At 38.5% G+C, this 20,621-nt stretch overlaps 3 protein-coding genes and 1 long non-coding RNA gene across 6 annotated transcripts in view; 1 reads left to right on the top strand and 3 right to left on the bottom strand.

Annotated features, from left to right (window-relative positions):
- The window catches only part of LOC126598598 (uncharacterized), a 36,011-nt gene extending 27,809 nt beyond the window's left edge, over positions 1 to 8,202 (bottom strand). Inside the window, exon 1 of the long non-coding RNA XR_007614893.1 lies at positions 7,918 to 8,202. This is a non-coding gene — a long non-coding RNA (uncharacterized LOC126598598). The remainder of the gene's footprint in view (positions 1 to 7,917) is intronic.
- Positions 6,663 to 9,040, top strand: LOC126598586 (probable WRKY transcription factor 53). The gene is made up of 3 exons (XM_050264956.1): positions 6,663 to 7,329; positions 7,628 to 7,759; positions 8,202 to 9,040. Exons 1-3 carry the CDS (start codon positions 7,013 to 7,015, stop codon positions 8,818 to 8,820), a joined length of 1,068 nt encoding a protein of 355 aa, XP_050120913.1. The 5' UTR covers positions 6,663 to 7,012; the 3' UTR covers positions 8,821 to 9,040.
- A 5-nt stretch (positions 9,041 to 9,045) lies between these two features.
- On the bottom strand, positions 9,046 to 10,713 carry LOC126598592 (uncharacterized). The gene is made up of 3 exons (XM_050264965.1): positions 10,229 to 10,713; positions 9,637 to 9,654; positions 9,046 to 9,537 (listed from the first exon to the last, which is right to left on the bottom strand). Exons 1-3 carry the CDS (start codon positions 10,683 to 10,685, stop codon positions 9,347 to 9,349), a joined length of 666 nt encoding a protein of 221 aa, XP_050120922.1. The 5' UTR covers positions 10,686 to 10,713; the 3' UTR covers positions 9,046 to 9,346.
- A 535-nt stretch (positions 10,714 to 11,248) lies between these two features.
- On the bottom strand, positions 11,249 to 19,833 carry LOC126598584 (protein SEH1-like). Of its 3 annotated transcripts, XM_050264952.1 has the most exons (11): positions 19,549 to 19,686; positions 18,578 to 19,207; positions 17,358 to 18,371; positions 13,662 to 13,822; positions 13,405 to 13,519; positions 13,098 to 13,198; positions 12,784 to 12,861; positions 12,203 to 12,358; positions 11,942 to 12,054; positions 11,671 to 11,797; positions 11,249 to 11,493 (listed from the first exon to the last, which is right to left on the bottom strand). In XM_050264952.1, exons 4-11 carry the CDS (start codon positions 13,818 to 13,820, stop codon positions 11,362 to 11,364), a joined length of 981 nt encoding a protein of 326 aa, XP_050120909.1. In that variant the 5' UTR covers positions 13,821 to 13,822; positions 17,358 to 18,371; positions 18,578 to 19,207; positions 19,549 to 19,686; the 3' UTR covers positions 11,249 to 11,361. The 3 variants fall into 3 exon arrangements, with proteins under 3 accessions (XP_050120909.1, XP_050120908.1, XP_050120910.1); XM_050264951.1 differs by lacking the exon at positions 18,578 to 19,207 and having other exon boundaries at positions 17,358 to 17,381; positions 19,549 to 19,833; XM_050264953.1 differs by lacking the exon at positions 18,578 to 19,207 and having other exon boundaries at positions 19,549 to 19,694.
- Positions 19,834 to 20,621: the final 788 nt, after the last annotated feature.

Genomic DNA, 20,621 nt, shown 5'->3' with positions numbered 1-20,621 from the left:
TTTCGTTCCACTAAACACCTTTGGAATAGCAGAATTTTGACATGGATGGCCTTGTTGGCCGAATCCTCTCAGTAAACCATTTACTTTGTGAACATTTTTCTATGTTCTTGGATTCAAGTTTGGTGTATGTTTTAGTTATGGATAATCTTATTGATATTGTCTTTGAATACGAGTTAATTGAATCATGTTTCTTGTATACATGTGACCGAATTCAATTAAACATGTGATTAGGTAGGAATGTGGGAAAGTTAGTTGTCTGGATGAATGTGATACTACGCACACTAACTTTACACCTAAATCACATCTCTAGCAACAACTTCAAGTCTATCCAACCTGATTAAGAGTATAGGCACGCTCCTTGTTGTATGAATGGTATTGAATTACCATGTTAGAGGCCTTATACTCTATCCATTTCGGAACAGCGTTGTTGAGTTTTCTTAAGGATATTCGAGATGACAATGATCATGAATGAAACCACTGAAGAAAATAGAGTGAAATATCTTTGCACCACCTCCAACAATGATCCTGAAGCTTTGATTTAGGGCTAATGGGTTGTCTCCCAACTGGGAATACACCACATGTGGTCAGCCTGAAGCCTGGTGATTGAGCAGTTTACTTGCTTTGACACGACCATTTGGGATACTTAAGTCGAACAATGATGCTACAACGCATCTCCTTACCCGAAGTATGGATCTTAAGCCTCCAAGCACAATTTGTGAAGCCTGCTCATTAGGGAAATTGATTTTCTAAAACATCTCTCGCAAAGATACGAAACGACCCTCTTTTCACAGTGGATTCAAGGGAATATATGTGGACTAATCAAACAAAATGCGGACCATATAAATACTTATGGTTTTGGTTGATGAATCAACAAACTAGTCACATGTTTGTCCACACATATTGTTGCTAAACCTTTTGGCCGATTAAGGGTTCACCACCCTACTTATCCCTTAAAGTCTGGGAGACTAGATAATGTCGGAGAGTTTATATTGGCGGTTTTCGATAAAGTATTGCATGTCTCTTAGGTTTATAATTGAACATTGAATTCCCATGCTCACCCCCAAATAGCCTCACCTAGTGATCATAAAGCGTAATTTAAATGATCGCCCGGATTTTGGTAAACGTACCAAGTTTTTGGTTTCTGCCTAGAGCTATGCAATCTTGTACGCAATTATGTTGGTCTGCCTTAAGGGTTACTGGGTACGAACTTGACGTTTTTTGTATTTACGCATTTGGGTGTGCATTCAATGTGCTATGTTGCGTCGCTGCAACGTACCAATATGGGTCATCAAAAGAAGGATGTGAATCTTTGTCGATTATGATTCTTCTTCACACTAGCTATCTTAGAGCCCTTGCACGTGATCTCTTTACTGCTCATTTGCGGGTTGTTAATGAAACAGTCTTCCCACCGTTAGGGAGAGATAAGAACGTCAACGTTCTTGTAGAACAACGCGAATTTACGTGGATGTTACCCATTATGTCTCATCTCAGTCTCCATACTGCATAAGTGTGATAAGTAAGTGCGATGAATTCTAGTTTTCAGAATGTTGCTGTAGACGCATTCCTCTGATCTAGCTAAAGTGACGAAATTATATACTAGCTGCAAATATGCCTACAAAGATAGACGTATTTAACGGACGTCAAGTCAACATCCCTGAAGGGTGTGCTGCCTCTGTTGGACGGTCAGGTACACCGGCGGATAGCCAATCAATCTGTCTTGGCCTGGAGCACAACAGATCACTTTGTTCATAAGATTCACTTCCTTAGAAGAGGAAGACACGACACAACAATGAATCTATACTTGATCGTTATCTCAAATCATTTCCATCTCATGAGATTAATCCGAATTACTCCCGAGACTTGAAGTTCTTGGTCCAATATACTAGTTTGGATGAGAAAATGGAATTGAAATGAGATTACCATGGATGATGTTTTCACTTATATGGTAGCTACCGACATAAATGAAAAACGACAATATCAAACTGTGTTCCGCTGATTAAGTGACAACTTAGAACTGATTGGACAACCGAAATTATAATCCAGATTAAATTCCTTACCAAAGTGTGTTTTGGACCTATCGCTCCTACACTGCCCAAGGTAACCCTGTTGTGTTACAAGTAGGAAATGAAGCGTAATGAGATAAATGAAATAGTGTGATATGATGCACGCCTTATGACGCAAGGTTTCTCTCAAACGTCTTGTGATTGATAGCAGCATTATGAAATGTGGTTAGTGTTTTCTCCATGGGGATATAGATACGGAGATTTACATGTATGTTCCCGAAAAATTTATATGGACTGGTTCAAATAGTTCAAAACCACGGAACACCCTCTTAACCTATTTGAGGCGTTACTTATGGATTGAAACAATATGACGGATATGGTATACCCGTCTAAGTGATTATTTGATCATTCATGGATTAAACGAATGCCCTTGTGTGTTAAACTATGAAGTCTTATTTCGAATTGCTAGAGTTACAATTTATGTCGTTAACACGAATCTTACTAAGACTCTAGAAGAGCTTGAGAAAACTGCATTGCACCTGAAGATGGAATTTGAGATGAAGGATCTTAGGAAAACTCGTTTATGCCTTTACCTGAAGTTTAAGCGTTGTTCTGAAGGTAACTTGTTATACCAGTTGAACTACACCTTAAATGTGTTATCTTGGAGTATACCCATGATCGTCCATACGTTATATGTAAATGAGGACCCTTTAAGAGGTTATGGAATTCGAAATTCCATATCTAAGTTCAACTTTGCGTTTCGTTGTACTTAGCTCATTGTATTAAACAAGACATCTTCTTTGTTGTTGATCTATTGGTAAAGATGCAGCACTGCGCCTACACGCAACCACTGAATTGGTATTAAAGACGTACCCTGAAGGTACTATGAATTTGGGAAAATCCCAACACATCCCGAGCGAATCCAACCCTTCTGATCCTCAGAATGATGCTTGTCTTGTTTGTTATGCTGACATTGGTTACTTATCAAACTCACATAAGGCAAAATCCATGAATGGTTATGTCTTTACCGTTAGGGATATCTCAATATCTTAGAGGTCCATGATATGACCTTAGTTGCGAAACCTTTGAATCATTCCAAGACTTACCTCACTTCACTTCCCCACAAGTGAGACATGGTTAGGAGTTCTTGTTGAGCATATTCGAAGTACTTAATGTTTTCATCCATCGTTAAGTCCCTACGACAATCCATGAAGACTATGCCGCATGTATCAACCAACTTAGACATGATACATCAACAAAGTCAACGCCAAGATATATTGCGTCTACATCACATCAGCAAAGCATCAAGAGATTGAAGTCATGCAAGCCGATCCCAAACAACCTTACTAACCTCTACACAACGTCATTGCCGAAGTCAACCTTCCAGAAGCTTGTCCGAGGAATTGGTATGTCTAACTATTCATATGCAATGCTTATAGTTTTCATTTGAAAGTTCTGTCAAACTTAAGGGGAGTATCCAGAAATATACTCACTTGATCTTAATGTACTCTTTTTCCCTACGATTAGGATCATTTTTTCCATTGGGTTTTTGCTACCTAACTAGGTTTTGATAAGGCACTCATCCTGGGCTGATCATACCCTTGTGAGCTCTTTTACTTGCGTCCAGAAGACATATAGTTTTGACTTAATGAAACTTTTCACTTTTCTCCTTAATCTATAGGTTTTTCTCCCACCTTAGGTTTTCCTATAGCGAGGTTTTGTGAGTTTTACCTTTTTACGCATTCTTCCATTGATTTAAGACTCACATTCGTTCATTGTGCCGACGACTTCATCAACTGTACTTACTTCATCACTAGAGACCTGATGCACCATTTACTTTAGTATTTACACACTCAAGGGAGAGTGTTACAATCCTATTAGATTAGGAATGTGATTGTGTAAATCCTAGTAGATCTAGGAATGTCTCTTATATTCCTATTAGGAGTTGATTACCTATTAAGAGATGTAATCCTAAAAGGGTAAGGATTTTAACTATCCTACTACTATAAATAAAGGAACAATGGGGTGGAATAGAACACTCCTCACAATTACTCATCTCTCTCTTTCTCTCTACTATTACCTCACCCCTCTCTCGATGACCTCCATAATTGTTCAGTAAATTATGCCTACAACAAATTCCCAATTATTTTACCTATATTTTACATAAAAATGTAGGTAAAATATGCATACTGTAAATTATTGTCTTAGTCAACTCTTGAAAGAAGCTACAGTTTTTCACTCCCACAAATAGTTTACCTACTATTTAAATTTTAAAATGTTAGATTATATTTGCAAAATATGTGATTTGTCACCAATAGAAAATAAATATGTTAATATTTTTTTATAACAAGCGATATTATTTACACTAATGGGGAGGGGGTAGGCTTAGCCTCACAACGGAGTAGCAATAATGTGGTTCATATTCACCTTTGGTGAGAATCGAACCTAAAACCTCTCACTTACAAATGAAGAGGAATACCACTAGACCGTAGTACTAATTGGCAATCACGCTAATACTTAAGTAATAATCCACTTATCAACAACTATATCATATGGTTTACAAAATATGGTTTGAAATTGATTGTATCCCTAGCATTACCCAAAAGATTCATTGACATAACTAGGGTAGTATGGCATAAGCTGTACTTAACTTCTAATAATAGGTTACTTATTTTTTTTCGTTTGTAAACCATCTAACGTGGTTGTTAATGATTTGATTATTACTTAAGTGTTGATTAATATGTTTTTTTTTTCTATAGATGAGTTTATGTTTAAGAGCTAAGAGTTACAAGGGTCTGCCACTTATTGCTACACTCTAGTAGTATTTCTATTTACTTGTAAGTGATAGGTCTTAGGTTCGATTCTCGCCAAATGCAAAGTTAAACCATATTATTATGACAAGCCCATTATAAGGTCAAAACAAAACAAAACAAAAAAAAAGAGTCAGAAGAGCCTATCTCTAATGAACCCATAAATATATTACCGAAAGAAGGAGATCCGAATTTTGGGCATATTCTAATATTTGGTAGCGATATGTTACTTGACTAAAAGTTTAGTTGTTTTTTTTTTCATTTGATATAGAGGTTATTCTTTTGTGTTTGTACAAGCTCTATAAATTTGGGGTCTCTATTTTCCTCTAGTATAAACGCTTTTTCGATTAATTACATCATCTTTTTTTATGCGAGTCCCTTATCAAATTCCGGGTGGCATTTGATTGCAGGTCAGATTCTTTATGTCCTAACCTCCTTTATCGAAATCAGTTAAAATTGATGTGAGAAATGACATACGCATTATCTTTTTTTCGTTATTTTTATTTGATTTATCAGATTTAATGACCAAAATACGCTTCAAATAATTTTCACCTTGTTTACTGATTTTGATTTAGATGCTTAAAGATTAAAAACGCGTTATGAGTAATTAAATATTATATTCACAGTCATTACTAAAACATGGATTAATCTTGTATTATCAAAATACATTTTTTAAGACAAGAATATATAAATATCATCAACAGTAAAAAAATATAAGAAACGTGGTCAATAAACTCGTCACATAAGAATGTCCAAGTGGTCCAAACCTTTTAACCAATAAGCAAATACCAGCACTTCTTTTCTTCCACACAAACGCGGCTGCGGCTGCATCTGATGTTCTAGAATCACCAATTAAAACCTAAAAGCTATATCTTGTTCCAAAAAAATAAAAATAAAAAGCTATAAACAAGAAGCAGAATCTACCAGGAAATGGGGAAGTGGGAGTATACCAAGGTCTAAAATATCGATATTATCTCGATATTTCTATCAAAATTTTTGTGCTTTTTAACTACCGATATTTCCGATATCATCGATATTTTAGACCTTGATATGAACTCTACGTGGTACTAAGTCACTCATGTATCTTACCATACAATATATAATGTGTAAAATATTATACTAATTCATTATATATAAATGATTATGGTGTGTTTAAACTTCTTTCATTAATTACTACATATTTTCTACACTCACAATGTTTGCCAGCTTGCTATATAATCAACTTAAATCAGTTAAATGCATCATGCAATGTATTTCCTTCCAATTTTTTGTAATAAACTAATATATAATTGACTAAATAAACATCCTGCAAAGTTTCAATAAAAATTTCCAAGTTTTTCTTGCAATTTCCGTGGTTTTTATTCAATTTTTATCGATATTGATAATATCCCGATATTTCCATAGAAATTTTTGTATTTTTGAACTACCGATATTTCCGATATCATCGATATTTTAGACCTTCGAGTGTACCAAATTAATAGTAAATATTTGGGCGTAATCACATATTGTTACTAATTCTTTTATAACATAAAATACGCATTTACGTAATATGTCAAGTTTTTAATGTATTATTGTTATCGCCTATTCATATTATGATCTATAAATAAATAACATCACGTAACAATGTTACGAAAACAAATCACAAAGAGAGAGAGAGAGAGAGAGAGAGAGATAGAAGAAGTTGAAGTGGTCAGCATAGACCTTACTTTTTCTATATGCAGACCCATAGATGGGTCAGGGCTGAATAACTCGGTTTCTCAGTCAAAACTGCAGACTTTCCAGTCTCCAAACTTTCACTCGGTTATTCCAACAATTAACCGATGTTATATATACAACCTCTCCACTTTACCTCTAAATGCAACTCTCTCTCTCAGTCTTTGCTTCTGCAGCTCCACTACTCTCATCTTCTTCTTTTTCCCATTTCCTCACTCCAAATTTTCTGGATACCAATTCCATGCGTCAACCTTGTTACTGCAAACAACATTTCGGAGCTTCCGAACTACTTGGCTTCTACTCTATCTCGGAGTCGGGAAGATTCAGTGTGATGGAGATGTGTAAACACTGCTCAGAATCTTGCATGGGACTTGTAATGATTAAGAGCGTCTGAGGTCCTGCGTTCAAATCCTCTCTTCCCCAATATCGCTTGTATCATAAACAAACGACATTGCTGGTAACCCAATTGACATATACGAGTGAAATATGGATTCTAGTAAGAGCTGGGACCAGAAGTCACTGGTCAATGAGATCATTGAAGGACTGGAACTAGCAAAACAGTTGAGGCTAAGTCTGAACGCAAAATCGTCATCAGACAAGAAGCAATTTTTAGTGCAGAGGATACTATCGTCATACGAGAAGGCCCTTCTGATGCTGAAATGTAGCGGTCCGCCACAAAGTCCTATCGGGGCAATAACCAGCGTGCCGGAGTCGCTGATGTCAGCCAGCGCAGGTCCTTGTTGCGATGACAACAACAGAAGTCTCCAGGATCGTCATGACCTCACAGAGGTCTCCAAGAAAAGGTGAGACTGCACTAACAATAAAGTATAAAACTGGCCTCGTTTGGTGTCAAGGATTATACTGGATAACGTACTAAATTCAATACAATGTTGAATGAAGAAACGGATGCCAACTTCCAAGTTGAAGGTAGAAGATGGACTAGCGACGAAAGAAAACTTACCCTTCCAATTCCCATGGTAGGATTGATAAGTTTCTTTGTCACGAATCCATCTGGTGAGTTATCCAATCCGTTCTAATCCTAACCACCAAACGAGTGTAATCACAAAGAACCAAATGCTGATTTGGATTTACATATTGCAGAAAGGAAATGGCCAAATGGACAGAACATGTCACGAGAGCTAGCTCTGAGAATGGGATGGAAGGAGCCCATGAAGATGGCCACTGCTGGAGAAAATATGGGCAGAAAGACATCCTAGGAACCAAACATCCGAGGTAAATTAAGGATATTGTTTTATTTAATCAGTTAATCTTATCCTGAGAGGTCGCACTTGGTGCGATGGCAAGTGTCTTCGCCCATAAGCGGTAGGTCTCGGGTTCGAGACTTGGGAGCAGTCTCTCCATAAATGGGGGTAAGACTAGCCGACATTCACCTCTCCCAGACCCTGCGTAAAGCGGAAGCCTTGTGCACTGAATACGACCTTTTTAGTTAATCTTATCCTGCTGCAATCATTTGCAATAACAGTCACGAAGCCACGTGTTGAAAAGCGACATAAAATACATTACATTTTTACACGTCCTCCCACAAAACGGAAGACTTTGATAAAAAAAATTGAACTTCCTTGATAAGTAGGAAACAAACTCGTCTTCTTCTGCAAAATAGAAAGTTTCACATTGTTATGAACAATTCTGATGATCAATTTGTTTAAATCTGCAGAAGCTATTACAGATGCACGTACCGGAACTCGGAAAGTTGTTGGGCTACAAAGCAGGTGCAAAGGTCGGATGAAGACCCCACTGTCTTCGAAATCACGTACAAAGGGAAGCATACATGTTCTCATGGCCGCAGTTCAGTTCCACCGCCACCATCACCAGAAAAGCAAGAGCGAAAACGACACAATCATAACGATACTTATCAGCAACAGCAGTCTCAAGGAAACCAAATCAGCTTCCCAACTAATCTGAGAGTCAATACTGAGAACTTGGACGACAGAGAGAACACGGCTTCTCCATTCTCTTTTACTTCAACTTCATTCGGATGTATGAACAACGATGACGCCTTTCTTTCATTAATGCTTGATGATAACAGTCTTTTGGACAATTTCAATCAATCATTGCTATCTCCGGCCGCGGGCGGATCAAACTATTACTTTGAGCCGGCAAGCCAGATGAGAAACATTGCAGGAAAAGAGCAACGTTCGGAATCTGATCTTGCAGAGATCGTCTCAGCCAAAAATTCGCCAACCAATTCTTCGATTCCGGACATTGATTTTTCACTGGAGCCAGTGGAACTCGACTCCTATTTCCCGTTTGACTGCCCAGGATTTTTCTTATAATTCTACTTGGTCTTTGAGAATAAGAATAAGTAGCATCAAGACTGCCACTAGTTTGTTTCACATCTTGAATCAACCCATGTAATATAAAAGAGGAAGATTTCTAGTAAAAGATAACAGCTTTCTGTGATGTTGGCCATGGGATAGGTTAGCCAGGATAGAATCGACAAGTGTTTGAAGTTTTACTCTTTTCAAATTCCAATTGAGACGTTTTGGTTAAGAATATAGTAGCAGTTCATACATCACATCTTATATTCAAATAGGATAAGTGAAGATCCTACAACATTTCGCTCAAAACATAACAAACTTTCAGAGACTCAAAGGGGCGGGTCATGTTCTTAGTTAAAAAACAACACAACAGAATCAGAAAGATAAGGATATTGTAGGAATATAAGCAATATATATGACTGTAGATTGACAATATTCAAGACACCACCCAAAAAAAAAAAAAAAAAAAAAAAAAAAAAAGCAGTAAAGGTTGCAACTCTACATACAGTGAATGAACACAAAGGAAAGCCGTCTGCTGCACCTAAGCAGAAGTTTTGGTCTCGTCCTTCAACCCGGGAATAGGAGTTGATGTTCTTTCTTCTGCATCCTCAGCTTTTCTAAGAGCTCCTCTCAACCCCAACACAATAAAAATGTTGGTCAGAGTGAGAAGTGCCTCAGCCCCACCATGTAACCAATCGACATTCGCCAATGAAGTGCCATAGTTCACCTTTGCTGTTCAGCCAAATAACCACAGTAAGCAAGGCATCGATTCATGAATTTGATTGATATGAAATGCATAACATTCTCAGTTTCTTAAACATGAAAACTTACCATAAATTCCAGCAGGAACTGCTCAGTTGATGAGAGGAAAGCAAACAAAAAAACGACGGATGTCAGTAGATCGAAACTGAGCGGTTAACAGTAAAGAAGTTACAATATTAGGCCAAATTCAACATGAAGCAAAACATTCCAACTGGAGTGAGTTTTTGGAGGAGCAATTGAATGTGCTCATAGAAACCCAAGCATTGTCTTTTCGGTTTGAGACAACCTAACATGCAACAGGGACACCAAAGTGGCGGCATCCTATCCTAAACCTATCACGCAAACGTCATGTCTTCTAACTATTTCAATAGCATCGCTTGAATGGTATGGTTTACAAAGCATCGCACGAATGGTTTGAGATATCGCAACCTTGGCGTCTTCATTTGCATATAAGTTCTTCTCCGTAAACAGACCAATATGCAATATGGAAACCAACACTATGTTAATTTGTTTCTCAAATGATCAGAAATTAACCACATGGACATGGAGAGCTTAACAATGCTAAATTAAGCAACCCAAAAAAGGATTAATTATCAAAAACCCAGGAAGCCATAAAAAATTCAAAAATAAAAAAGGTAATAGGAAGATTGGAAAAACTCACTGGTGGCCCCCACAAAGGCAAGCAAGAAGTAGAACCCGAAGAGGGTGAGCTTCGGGGCAGACTTGGATTTGGTGATGAAGTACAAGAAACCCAGGTAGGGAAACAGAGAAGCTGCAAACAGCTGGGAAGCTATGCTCTGTGAATCAATGCTGGGCGCCCATGGATCAATTGGGAATACCACAACCCCACAGACAATCCCACCCCCACCTCTTCTGTTTTTACTGCCGATCCTTCTCTCTGTGTAAAACTTGGATTCTCTGTTTCTGGAAAATGGGTTCGGTTCGGGGCTCCTAGAGAAACAAAAGGAACCCAGAAGAGTAGGAGGGAGAAGAAAGGCGGGGGATTTACAGAGAGATTGAATGCAGGTGATAGTCATTGAGGAGAGAAGAGAGAGAGAGGTGGAGTTAGTGTTTAGAGCGGGTGTGGTAGGAGATGACCGTTTGGATGTTGTTATCATCAAAAGTCAGTGTAAGTGGATAGGGCTTTGAATGTGGACTTCTAAAATGTCTTGGCATTAACCCGTTGGGTTTCCTTTGAAATGGGAAGGACTTGTATGTAAAAGGCTCACGTCACGTGACGTTCTAATTGAATAATGCATTGTTACGTAGAAAAAAGTTTAGACATACCTATGAATTGTTGAATCAAAATGTCACGTTGTGTTAAATCCGTTGTACGTAAATTGTTCTCTCACACATGTTGTTCAGGTATTCGATGAAATGCCTAAATGGCGCTGGGCAGTGCTTGCGATTAGGGAAGAAAATAGATGAGATAACACTGTCGACCCTGTAACCTAATGTACGTTCAGAAAACAATACCGATGTCACACCGTCGTCCTACAGCCTTGTTCCTGTGCGGTCACATATCAAAATTCGACCCAACAACAGTTTTGTTTTGAGACCAAACATGAAAACTAAATTACTATTTCAATTCAATGATGTTTGGAATTCCCCATTCATTTGTTTCCCTCTTTTACGTTTCTAAAGAAACAAGCCGTACAAAAGAGACAGCCGAAAGCGAAAATGATTCCCAATTTCCCACATCAAATTTCAATTGTGAATCATTTGAACCAATATGTAAAGTTACAATCAATAACGTTCAAACAGTGAATTCACTAACATGTAAAAACCGAGGGACTACGACGTGGGTTCAAAAGTAGCCTCTTCATGCCAAACTCCGTTCAAACTAGACTGCCATAACCTTACTGACCCATCATTCCCGGTGGTCGCCAAAGTCATTCCACTCATATCCCATTCCATCTGCCAGACCTGATCACAACATGAAGACATCAATCAATTAGGAAGGTTCATAGCCTTGCTCTCTGATGTAATAAACATTTTGCCCTCTTAAGCATCTACAATCGTATGCCCAACACATACACTGTTAATATCAATTTCCGTTCCAAATTAATTGATTGATAACATTTTCGATAGTTTTATTATTACCTCACCTTTGTGACCCGAAAGTACTGCAATCTTCTTCAATGAGAGTCTTCCATTTGAGTCAGGGTTTAGACCAAGATGCCATATTGATATTCCCTTGTGAGTGGCAATAGCAATTACCTCATACGGCCTGAACAAAATTTATACAAATCACTCTGATATAAAAATAAAACGAAGCCATTTTTTCCAATTTTATGAAGACATAAAACAGAAAATCTCAAATTCCTAATCATTAGTAAACAGTGTTTGCATGAGCAATGAGACAATTCCCTACCTTCCAATGTTCGGTGCCCACACAACTGCATAAACCTGATTATCGTTGTCACCAGGCGAGGCCAACTCTGCAACCGGGAGCCATCTTTGATGAGCCTGATCAAATTCCCATACCTGTAAAGTACAATCATAAGATTTTGTACATAACAAAATATATCAAACAAAAGAAGAAGTCATATATTTAAGGAAGGAGACATACAACACCTGCAACATTGATGTGGCCTGCGGATGTAAATGAATGATAAAGAAGAATTTATCATACCTTGGCGGAATTAAGTTGTGGTGTGTTTGAACTGAAACCCAAAACAAAACTTGATTCCTGGCTTTCTCCTCTTCGTGGATTCCAAGATATAGATGCAGATAAGCACATGGCAGGGCCAACTGTAGACACCGAATCAATAACATTCTGAAATTCCGCCTGGACAAAAAGATCATGAAATAAGGTCAGAGAGTAGTTGCAGACTGTAAAATTCTTTAAGGAATTGTTCTAAACTGGAGAAAGAATCTTAAAAACTAAAAGGGTGTAACCATGTCAAGAAAAGCACACAGGAGAAAGAGCCCCAAAAATAAGAGAGAAAGAGCAACAGAAACAGAAGCTCATGGTCCATTCTCATTCATAAAAACAGGTGAAGGATTGGGGGAAGAAATCTCCTGTCGTCCCTTATATATTCACAAACCCAATGCATCATTCTATACAACTAGAACTTACCTATAATGGTTCAGGTTTGTGAAAAAATAATCATAAACGGAAAATTCAGTAACAATTCAGCTGCATTGTAAAATTATAATAAAATTACATGCTCTAAGTAACATTATCAGACTGAATCAGATAAAATGATCCACCTGAAGTTGCCAATTCTTCAGTTCCAAGGGATCCAGTAGCTCATAAACCTTGACACGGCCATCTGAATATGCAGTGACCTATAAAAACGAAACAAATTAAAGTTTGTCACCTTTCACTCTCACACAGTCTCCATTGAGCATGTTGTACAGGGTGCCAATTGAACGTAAACTAGAACCTAAATCATATTAGATGAAACGAAAAGAAAAAAAGTCAGCAATCCGAAGCATAACTTTTCACTTACAAACTTAGATTTTAGAAACTGTAACCGCAATGCCAAAATTAAAGAAAAGCAGTAGCAGCAACAAAAGCTAACCATTTTTAAACCTGCCGCTGAGACTCCAAACTGGGTATCTAGCAGTTGAGCCGAACCGCCGTTAAAGCTTATGCACAGCTTCCATTGAAGAGGTTGTGCATCTAGACAATAAAAAAAAAACCGTAAACTTCAATCAGATACGATGCGCAGTGAAATTCCTATACCCAGTTCTTGGTAATGGGTGATTCAATATGCATCAGGAAACACAATACGCCTCGAAAACAAACTCAAAAAGCATTGTCCTCACAATTCCCTAACTAAATTAAACTGCTTCAGTTAGAAAAGATTATAATTTCAATGAAAATACCTTCAGCTACTTCCTCCCACAATAACAAAGTCCCATCTGTGCAAACACACGCCACTGCGTCACCGTATTCCGGCGGAACCCAACCAATTTTCACAATGCCAGCAGCCTCGTGTACCTAAAGCAAAAACAATCATACATTTCAAAAACAAAAACACAATCTTTTAAGTGGAATAGAAAATTTCAACAGAAAAAAATTAAAAACTAATGGGCTAATTCCTGAAATGTGGAATCAATTCAAGCAGGAGGGAATTAGGGACCTTGGATTTTGAGGTGCAGGACAAGGAGGAAGAGCAAGGGTCGCGCGAGTCGAAGACGGTGAGAGTTCCGTCGACGGAGCCAGTGGCTAATCTCTGGCCGGAGTAGTTCCAAGAAGAGCAAGTGGTGCCTTTATCGAGCGCCACCAGAGGTTTCTCCATATTGTTATGAACCCAAAATGTAATTGAGGTTTATACTTGAATTTGAATTGTTAAATATGCCAGCTGGCATTTTAAGGAGTATAGTCTGTATAAAAGGAGCCCAGCTTCCTCTAATAGGGAGAACAGAATTTTACAAAACAAATCAATACAAAAATATCGGAGCTCTGCTCCTTCTATCTTCCTCCTTCCTTCTCTTCTATGTGTAATAGTTAAGGTTTGAGTTAGGGTTTGAGATTTGGGTTCTAACAATGGTATCACCCATATCGATTCCTGGATTCCCTTCTGTGCACACCCGCCGATCCGCTGCTACTTGCGACTCTGCCTTGGCGTCCCGTCTTGATGCCGTGGAGGCTTCCTTGGCGGCTCTCATCGCCTCTTTACCTTCCCTCATCGCCACTGAGTACGCCAAGGCCTTCGACAATGTCTTTGATGCCTCTTTTGAAAGATTTCGTCGGGGAATGCTTTCTCGAGGTGCTGCGGTAGGCATCTCTGCCCCTCTTGCCATTGATCATCATGTTTCTCCTGCGATTGAGCCTATCCAGCTACCTCGGAGCCCAATTTGTGCTGAAGGAGCCCAATCGCAGCTTATTCCGTCGGCAATCCAAGCTCCACCGCTGCTCTCATCTTCACCGTTGTTGCGAGCACTGTCAACTTCGGCCGTCAAGCCACACTCGAAGCACCCCGCTGCAGCTATAGTTTCATTTACGAAATCGAAGACGGGGATTCATACTTCGATGATGACCTCTGCTCCGTCACTACTCCATGAGCACCCGTTCTCTGATACTACGAAAACTGGACCTGAGGTAGTTCTTAATTTGAGTATCATTTTAGCAACTTCGGAGGCTACATTCCCTTCTCTTTTGACTGATTACTACGGTGCATACCTAAAAGATAAATTTGGATGGGTTAATTGGTATCTTGTGGGTAAATTTGTGAAGAAAAATTTATATGCATTTGATCTGTTTGATGAAATGTCTAAGAGACAGAATGACAATATGTTCATTCAGCCACTGGTTCACAGTATTGAAGTTCTCCATCTCGACTATCTTGCCATCCAGCTCCATTATTTTGACTTAAATTGCTACCTTGGTTTTGAATATGGAAGTACAATTGCTTTAGGTAGAGTTTTTGTGAGGGGATGGGCAGTGGCTGCCAATGAGTTCATTGAGCTCTTATGTGAATTAGTAGTATCTAGACTTTCTATCATCGCAGAGCAAATGGAGTGTCTGCCTAGTCTCAAAGAAGGAATTGCTAGTTTAATATTTGCCTCTCCCAGGTGTTCTGAGATTTCTGAACTGATCGCACTAACAAATGTGTTTGAGAAAAAGCATGGTAAAGATTTTGTATCTGAGGCTGTTGATGTACGTCCCAACTGTGGTGTGAATCGCATGCTGATTGACAAGCTCTCTGTTAGAATCCCTATGGGCGAAGTAAAGTTGAAACTCCTGAAGGAGATAGCCAAGGAATACCACGTTGAGTGGGATACATCGAAATCTGAACAGGAGCTGTTCAAGCCTCCAGAAGAGCTTACACAAGGATGCAATTTTGGTAGTACTACCAGCATGCCTGTGCACAGTGTGCAGCCTCAATCTGTTAAGACTAATAAACCAAACATTAGTTCTTCACGCAGGACAATTGGTGGTGAAAAAAGACATATGCAGTTTGTAGACTCAGCATCAGCTGCTAAAGCAGCTGTAACATCTGCCAATGATGCAATGGCTGCTGCACAAGTTGCTGCATATTGGACCAACAGAGACTGCAATCAGGACATTGATATTGTATCTCTCAAAGAAAGAAAAGAAGCCTCCCCTTTGAGTTTGACAGTTTCTTTACGATCAAAGCATGTGGGCAGATTTCAATCTCTTGATCAGTTTATGTCTTGTGAATATCATATATCTCTTGCTGACAATTTAGAAAGTGAAGTCAAGTCGAGGGATGAAGACTATTCTCAACTCTTTTCTGAAGTGCATAAATTTGATGATGGGATTTCCGAATTCAACAATATGGTGTCTGCAAATCAAGCGATGGTTACACAGTCTGATGTACTTAAGCTTAAGTTTGCTGAAGGGTCCACAATGAGCAAGCTTTGGCTTTTGAATTTGGGTGGCAGTGAGAGACAAGAAAAAACTGAAGTTCAAGGGAAAAGTCTTACGGAATCTCAAAACATCAATAAATCTCTTTCAGCTCTTGGGTATATGATCTCAGCTTTGTCAAGAATTAAGGCTTTGGACCGGTTGGGACATGTGGATGAAGAGAATGCCAAGGCCGTATCCCTGCTTGAGAATGTACTGGATCTTAGTGATTCTATTGACGACGAAGCAATGGTTGCTGGAAATATATTTGGTCTTGTTTATGCACAGCTTGCAGAAGTTTTCTCAAAGTATAGTATGTCCTTTTTAGTTAGTTGTCAAAACCTTGTCCCTCGACCTTGGGTTATCAATGACTTTGACGCAGCAATGGTTGTTTGTGTAATATCTGAGTGCGAGCATTCGGGTGCATTAGACCATAAAAAATGTGTCCATACATACTGCAAAAGAGGCGGCTTTTACACCAACATATCGGTGAAGAATGCCTTGATTGGCATGATAATTGGTCTTGCTATGAAAGGGAAATCTGTTGGAGCACTGGAAATGTTCTCACAAATGGAAGCGTCGAGTGATGTGAAGCCGACATTCCGCGGCGGGTTGTCTGCATGCAGTCATGGTGGGTTTGTGGATAAAGGTTTTCACCATTTCGGAGCCATTACTGAAATTTATAAGCTCAGTCCTCGAATCGAACACTACAGATGCATGGGGGATCTTCTTGGTCGTGCTAATCTGTTAAATGAGGTTGAAATATTCATCAAAGATACACCTATTGAACCTGATGTGATTATATGGAAATCTCTGCTTTTTGCGTATAGGACTTATGGGAATATAGTTTTGGCGGAGTTGGTTGCCAAAAGGAGTGAGGTGTTTGAATCCAAAGGGGCTTTTATCAAATTGCTACAGGACAAAGACCTATCTGTAAGATTGGCAGCTTGTAGGTCTCTTTGTTTGCCCAGTGAAGATACTAGTTTTTCAGAAAGAGAATTCATCAATCTTCTCCCTATCTGTTGGGATTTATGCCTTAAGTTGATTAAGGAAGTTCAGGAGTTTGACTCGAAGAAGGCTTGGGAAGAATCTGCCGATGAGTGCCTTCTTTGGATTCAACTTGTTGGTGCTTTGAGGACAGCAACTAATTGGGAGGGCTTCCACAATTCCATTTTAAGCCTTGAGGACAAGGCTAATTTTCAAGGGGGGAATATTGTTATGAACCCAAAATGTAATTGAGGTTTATACTTGAATTTGAATTGTTAAATATGCCAGCTGGCATTTTAAGGAGTATAGTCTGTATAAAAGGAGCCCAGCTTCCTCTAATAGGGAGAACAGAATTTTACAAAACAAATCAATACAAAAATATCGGAGCTCTGCTCCTTCTATCTTCCTCCTTCCTTCTCTTCTATGTGTAATAGTTAAGGTTTGAGTTAGGGTTTGAGATTTGGTTTCTAACACATATCCGCACAGTCACTGGAGCTCCGATCTGTGCCCACGACGGTCAGAGGAGGAAGAGCTAAAAACGGGACGATTAGTTTATAGGGTTTTGGTTTGGCAGAACGTTGGGACGGTTTGTGGGTCGATTATGTTTAAGGTTTAAAAAGGGGCCAATCAGCCGCTCAATATTACAGTATTCCTCTTTTACTTATAACTGATTTCAGTTTTATGTTCGATTTTAACCCCGTTTATTCAAAAAAAATAAAATAAAAAAGGGTTTAATGGATTTGGACTCGAAACGAGTCCACCCGTATATGGTATGATTTAATAATTTGATAAAATCTATAAAATTGTTGTAAGACAAAAATAATATCGTTTCTTCTTCAATAAAAAAGATTACATTTTTATTTAACTCAAAAATTAAAAATTTCATAAATAATTAAAAAAAAAATATGAAATTGTTGTAGGAAATAACATGGAGAAATTCTGAGATAATTCTTTTTAAAAAGTGACTCTTCATATATTTTCTGTCACCTTACAATTTAACGTCAATTATCATACAACATTTGAAAACATTGTGCCAAAATATTAGGTGACAGATAATCCACGGAAAGTCTCACTTTTGAGAATATTTCTCATATTTGAAAGATGTGATAAAGGGGGATGGGGATAGATGGAGAAATGGGCTAACTGTCTTAGCATGATTTTTTTTTTCTTGGCCTTATACTTTTATTTATACTAATCATAGGGTTTTACTTGTCCTACGAATAATATAAGTCACATAAGGAAAGGATTTTCTAGATCTTATAGGATTTTTATTTCTAGTTCACTAAAATCACATTCCTATAATAATACTAACTGCAACACTCCCCTTGGAATGTGTAGAACTAAAAAAGCAGTCGTATTGTGTTATCAGGCAAATGTGAAAGCAGTTGATGAAGTCTTCTCGTCAGGCATAGGCAATGCATACACAAGTCTCACAAGTAGGGTCCATAAAAAGTACAGTCTCACCAAAACCTTGCTCACTGGGAAGCTTAGTCTGAGGAGAAAATGTGAGTTAATGCAATGTCAACACTTGAGATAAACAACCAACGATAAACGCACATGTCAAGGTTATAACTAGTCTAATATAAGTGCCTCGTTAAAACCTTGTCAAGTTAGTAAAAACCCAGTGAGAAAAAGTGATCTTGATCTAAAAGAAAAATAGTACATTAAGGCCAAGTGAGTATACTACAAGATACTCACATTGAGATGACAAAACTCCCCCTAAGAACTACCAATATTGCAAATGAGATAGTGTAGGCAATCCAACTCCTCGGACAAGCTTCGTGATGGTAGACTTTGACACTAACTTTGTGAAGAGATTGCCAAGGCTATCTTGGGATCTGATCTGCTTGACTTTAATCTTCTGATGCTTTGCTAATGTAGATAGCAACAAGAAGTTTGGCATAGCCACTTGGATCATTTGGTCGACATTGTCTTCATGAATAGTTGTTCGACAGTCTACAAGTGTTTCGAATATGCTCAACAAGAGCTCTCAACTGTGTCTACTTAGGTGTGAAGTAGTAAGGTATGGTGAGCTTAGCATGATTCGAAGACATTGTAAATAAGGTTTATTGTGTGGACTTCTAAGATTTGTGGTATTTCCAACAGTAAAGATATAACCTTTGTCCTTAAAAAATGTGTCTTGTAAGAGTTTGATAAGGAACACTGGGTCAGCATAACTAAGAAGGTAGTATTGCTAACTGACGATATAAATATTGCACGGAAAGTCAAGGCGAAAACGGGATAGTGAAAAGCAAGACATTGCTAAGGAAGAAGGTGAAAGAGCTGCAAGAAAAACCAGAAAATGGTTTTCACTTGTAATATTGCTTCCTCCCGTGGTTGAATGTTTCCATCAAATCAAAAAATATGTTAGTGGATTATTCAGAATAGCCAACAGTGGAATGAGAACGATACAAAAAACAAATGAAAGGGATATTCAATCTCAATTTCAATTTTGATCATATTGCACAATCTCTAATAAAATTAAAGAACAGACACACATATATCAAATGAATACAATTCCATCCCCCACAACCGTCATTGTGACAACTACAAATTACCCAACCAGAAATTTAGAACCCAGAACATAATCTATACCATTCTTGATTCAAAAACCCTAAATCCCTAAATAAAAAATTCACATAAATAACAAAAGCCTAATTCAAAATTACCAAAATTATGGCAGGCGACGGTGGTGAAAGGGTGATGATGATCACGACGGCGGTGCTGTCGTCTAGGAACCGAAATGGGTGGTGCTGAAGAGGAAGAGAGAATTGAGATGGGTTGTGTCGTCGTGGTTCTAGGACCTAGGTGCTTTGGGATATCATCAAGGAGGAGAGACGGATGGTGCAGTCGTGGTAGTCGTGATGGCGATGAGAAAAGCGAATACAGAGTTGCAAAGGATGATGTCATTGAGGAGGAGAAGACAAAAAAGTCTGGGTGGTATGGACTTTGGAGAGAAGATGGAGTCCAGAATCCAGATGGACTAGACTAAGGAGAATTAACGGGCTAGTTCGAGGCCCCATTATTCTTAATGTTAGGACTTGGCCCGCCTCTAAAAGACTAAGGCCCCGACCCACCCCGCTTATTCTAAAAAAAATTGGACCCACCCCGTACCCGGCTCGAACCTGGTCTACACACCTCGACCCGTAGTTTCTCTACCCGTTTGCCTACCCCTATGTACAACACATAGAAGCTATAGCTGAAATTATATTTTCATGATTTTCTTTTAGTTCCAAATGATTGGATCGAATTAGAATTAAGGGAGAGCTACTTTTGGTGTGAGTAATATAACCACGCTATTCTTGGACGTTCTTTGAAACTTGATAGTATAGATAAGGACGTCAATGCAATTATGCAAATATTAATTGGTCATTTCGGTCTCATGTGGTTTTGTAAATTTGTAGTGTAAGAAATTTCCGAAATCCTGCGAACAACAATAAGACGTTAGGATATGGATTTGATAAACCAAAATTATGATAAATCAATCACAATTAACTTAACTGTGGAATACGGAAGACATGACTCTTGATAATGACAAAGAAGTCTTCTACTTTCAGCAAACGGAAGTGTTATAACAATAATAGCATTTGTTCATAATAGTGTTCCTCTGATTCCCATGCGTTGAATGCTTTGCCCCAAAAACTGAACGAGCTTTATGCGACGAAGGCTTTGTCGCGCAAAGGTTCCGTGGGAAAATTTTCGTTGCTTATTTTTGCGCCAAAAAAAATCACGCGTGATTTCT

The sequence above is a fragment of the Malus sylvestris genome, chromosome 14 (assembly GCF_916048215.2).
Source record: "Malus sylvestris chromosome 14, drMalSylv7.2, whole genome shotgun sequence".
Classification (NCBI taxonomy): domain Eukaryota; kingdom Viridiplantae; phylum Streptophyta; class Magnoliopsida; order Rosales; family Rosaceae; genus Malus; species Malus sylvestris.
Note: the sequence above shows the minus strand (reverse complement) of the source record. Positions and strands in the feature narration are given on the sequence as shown.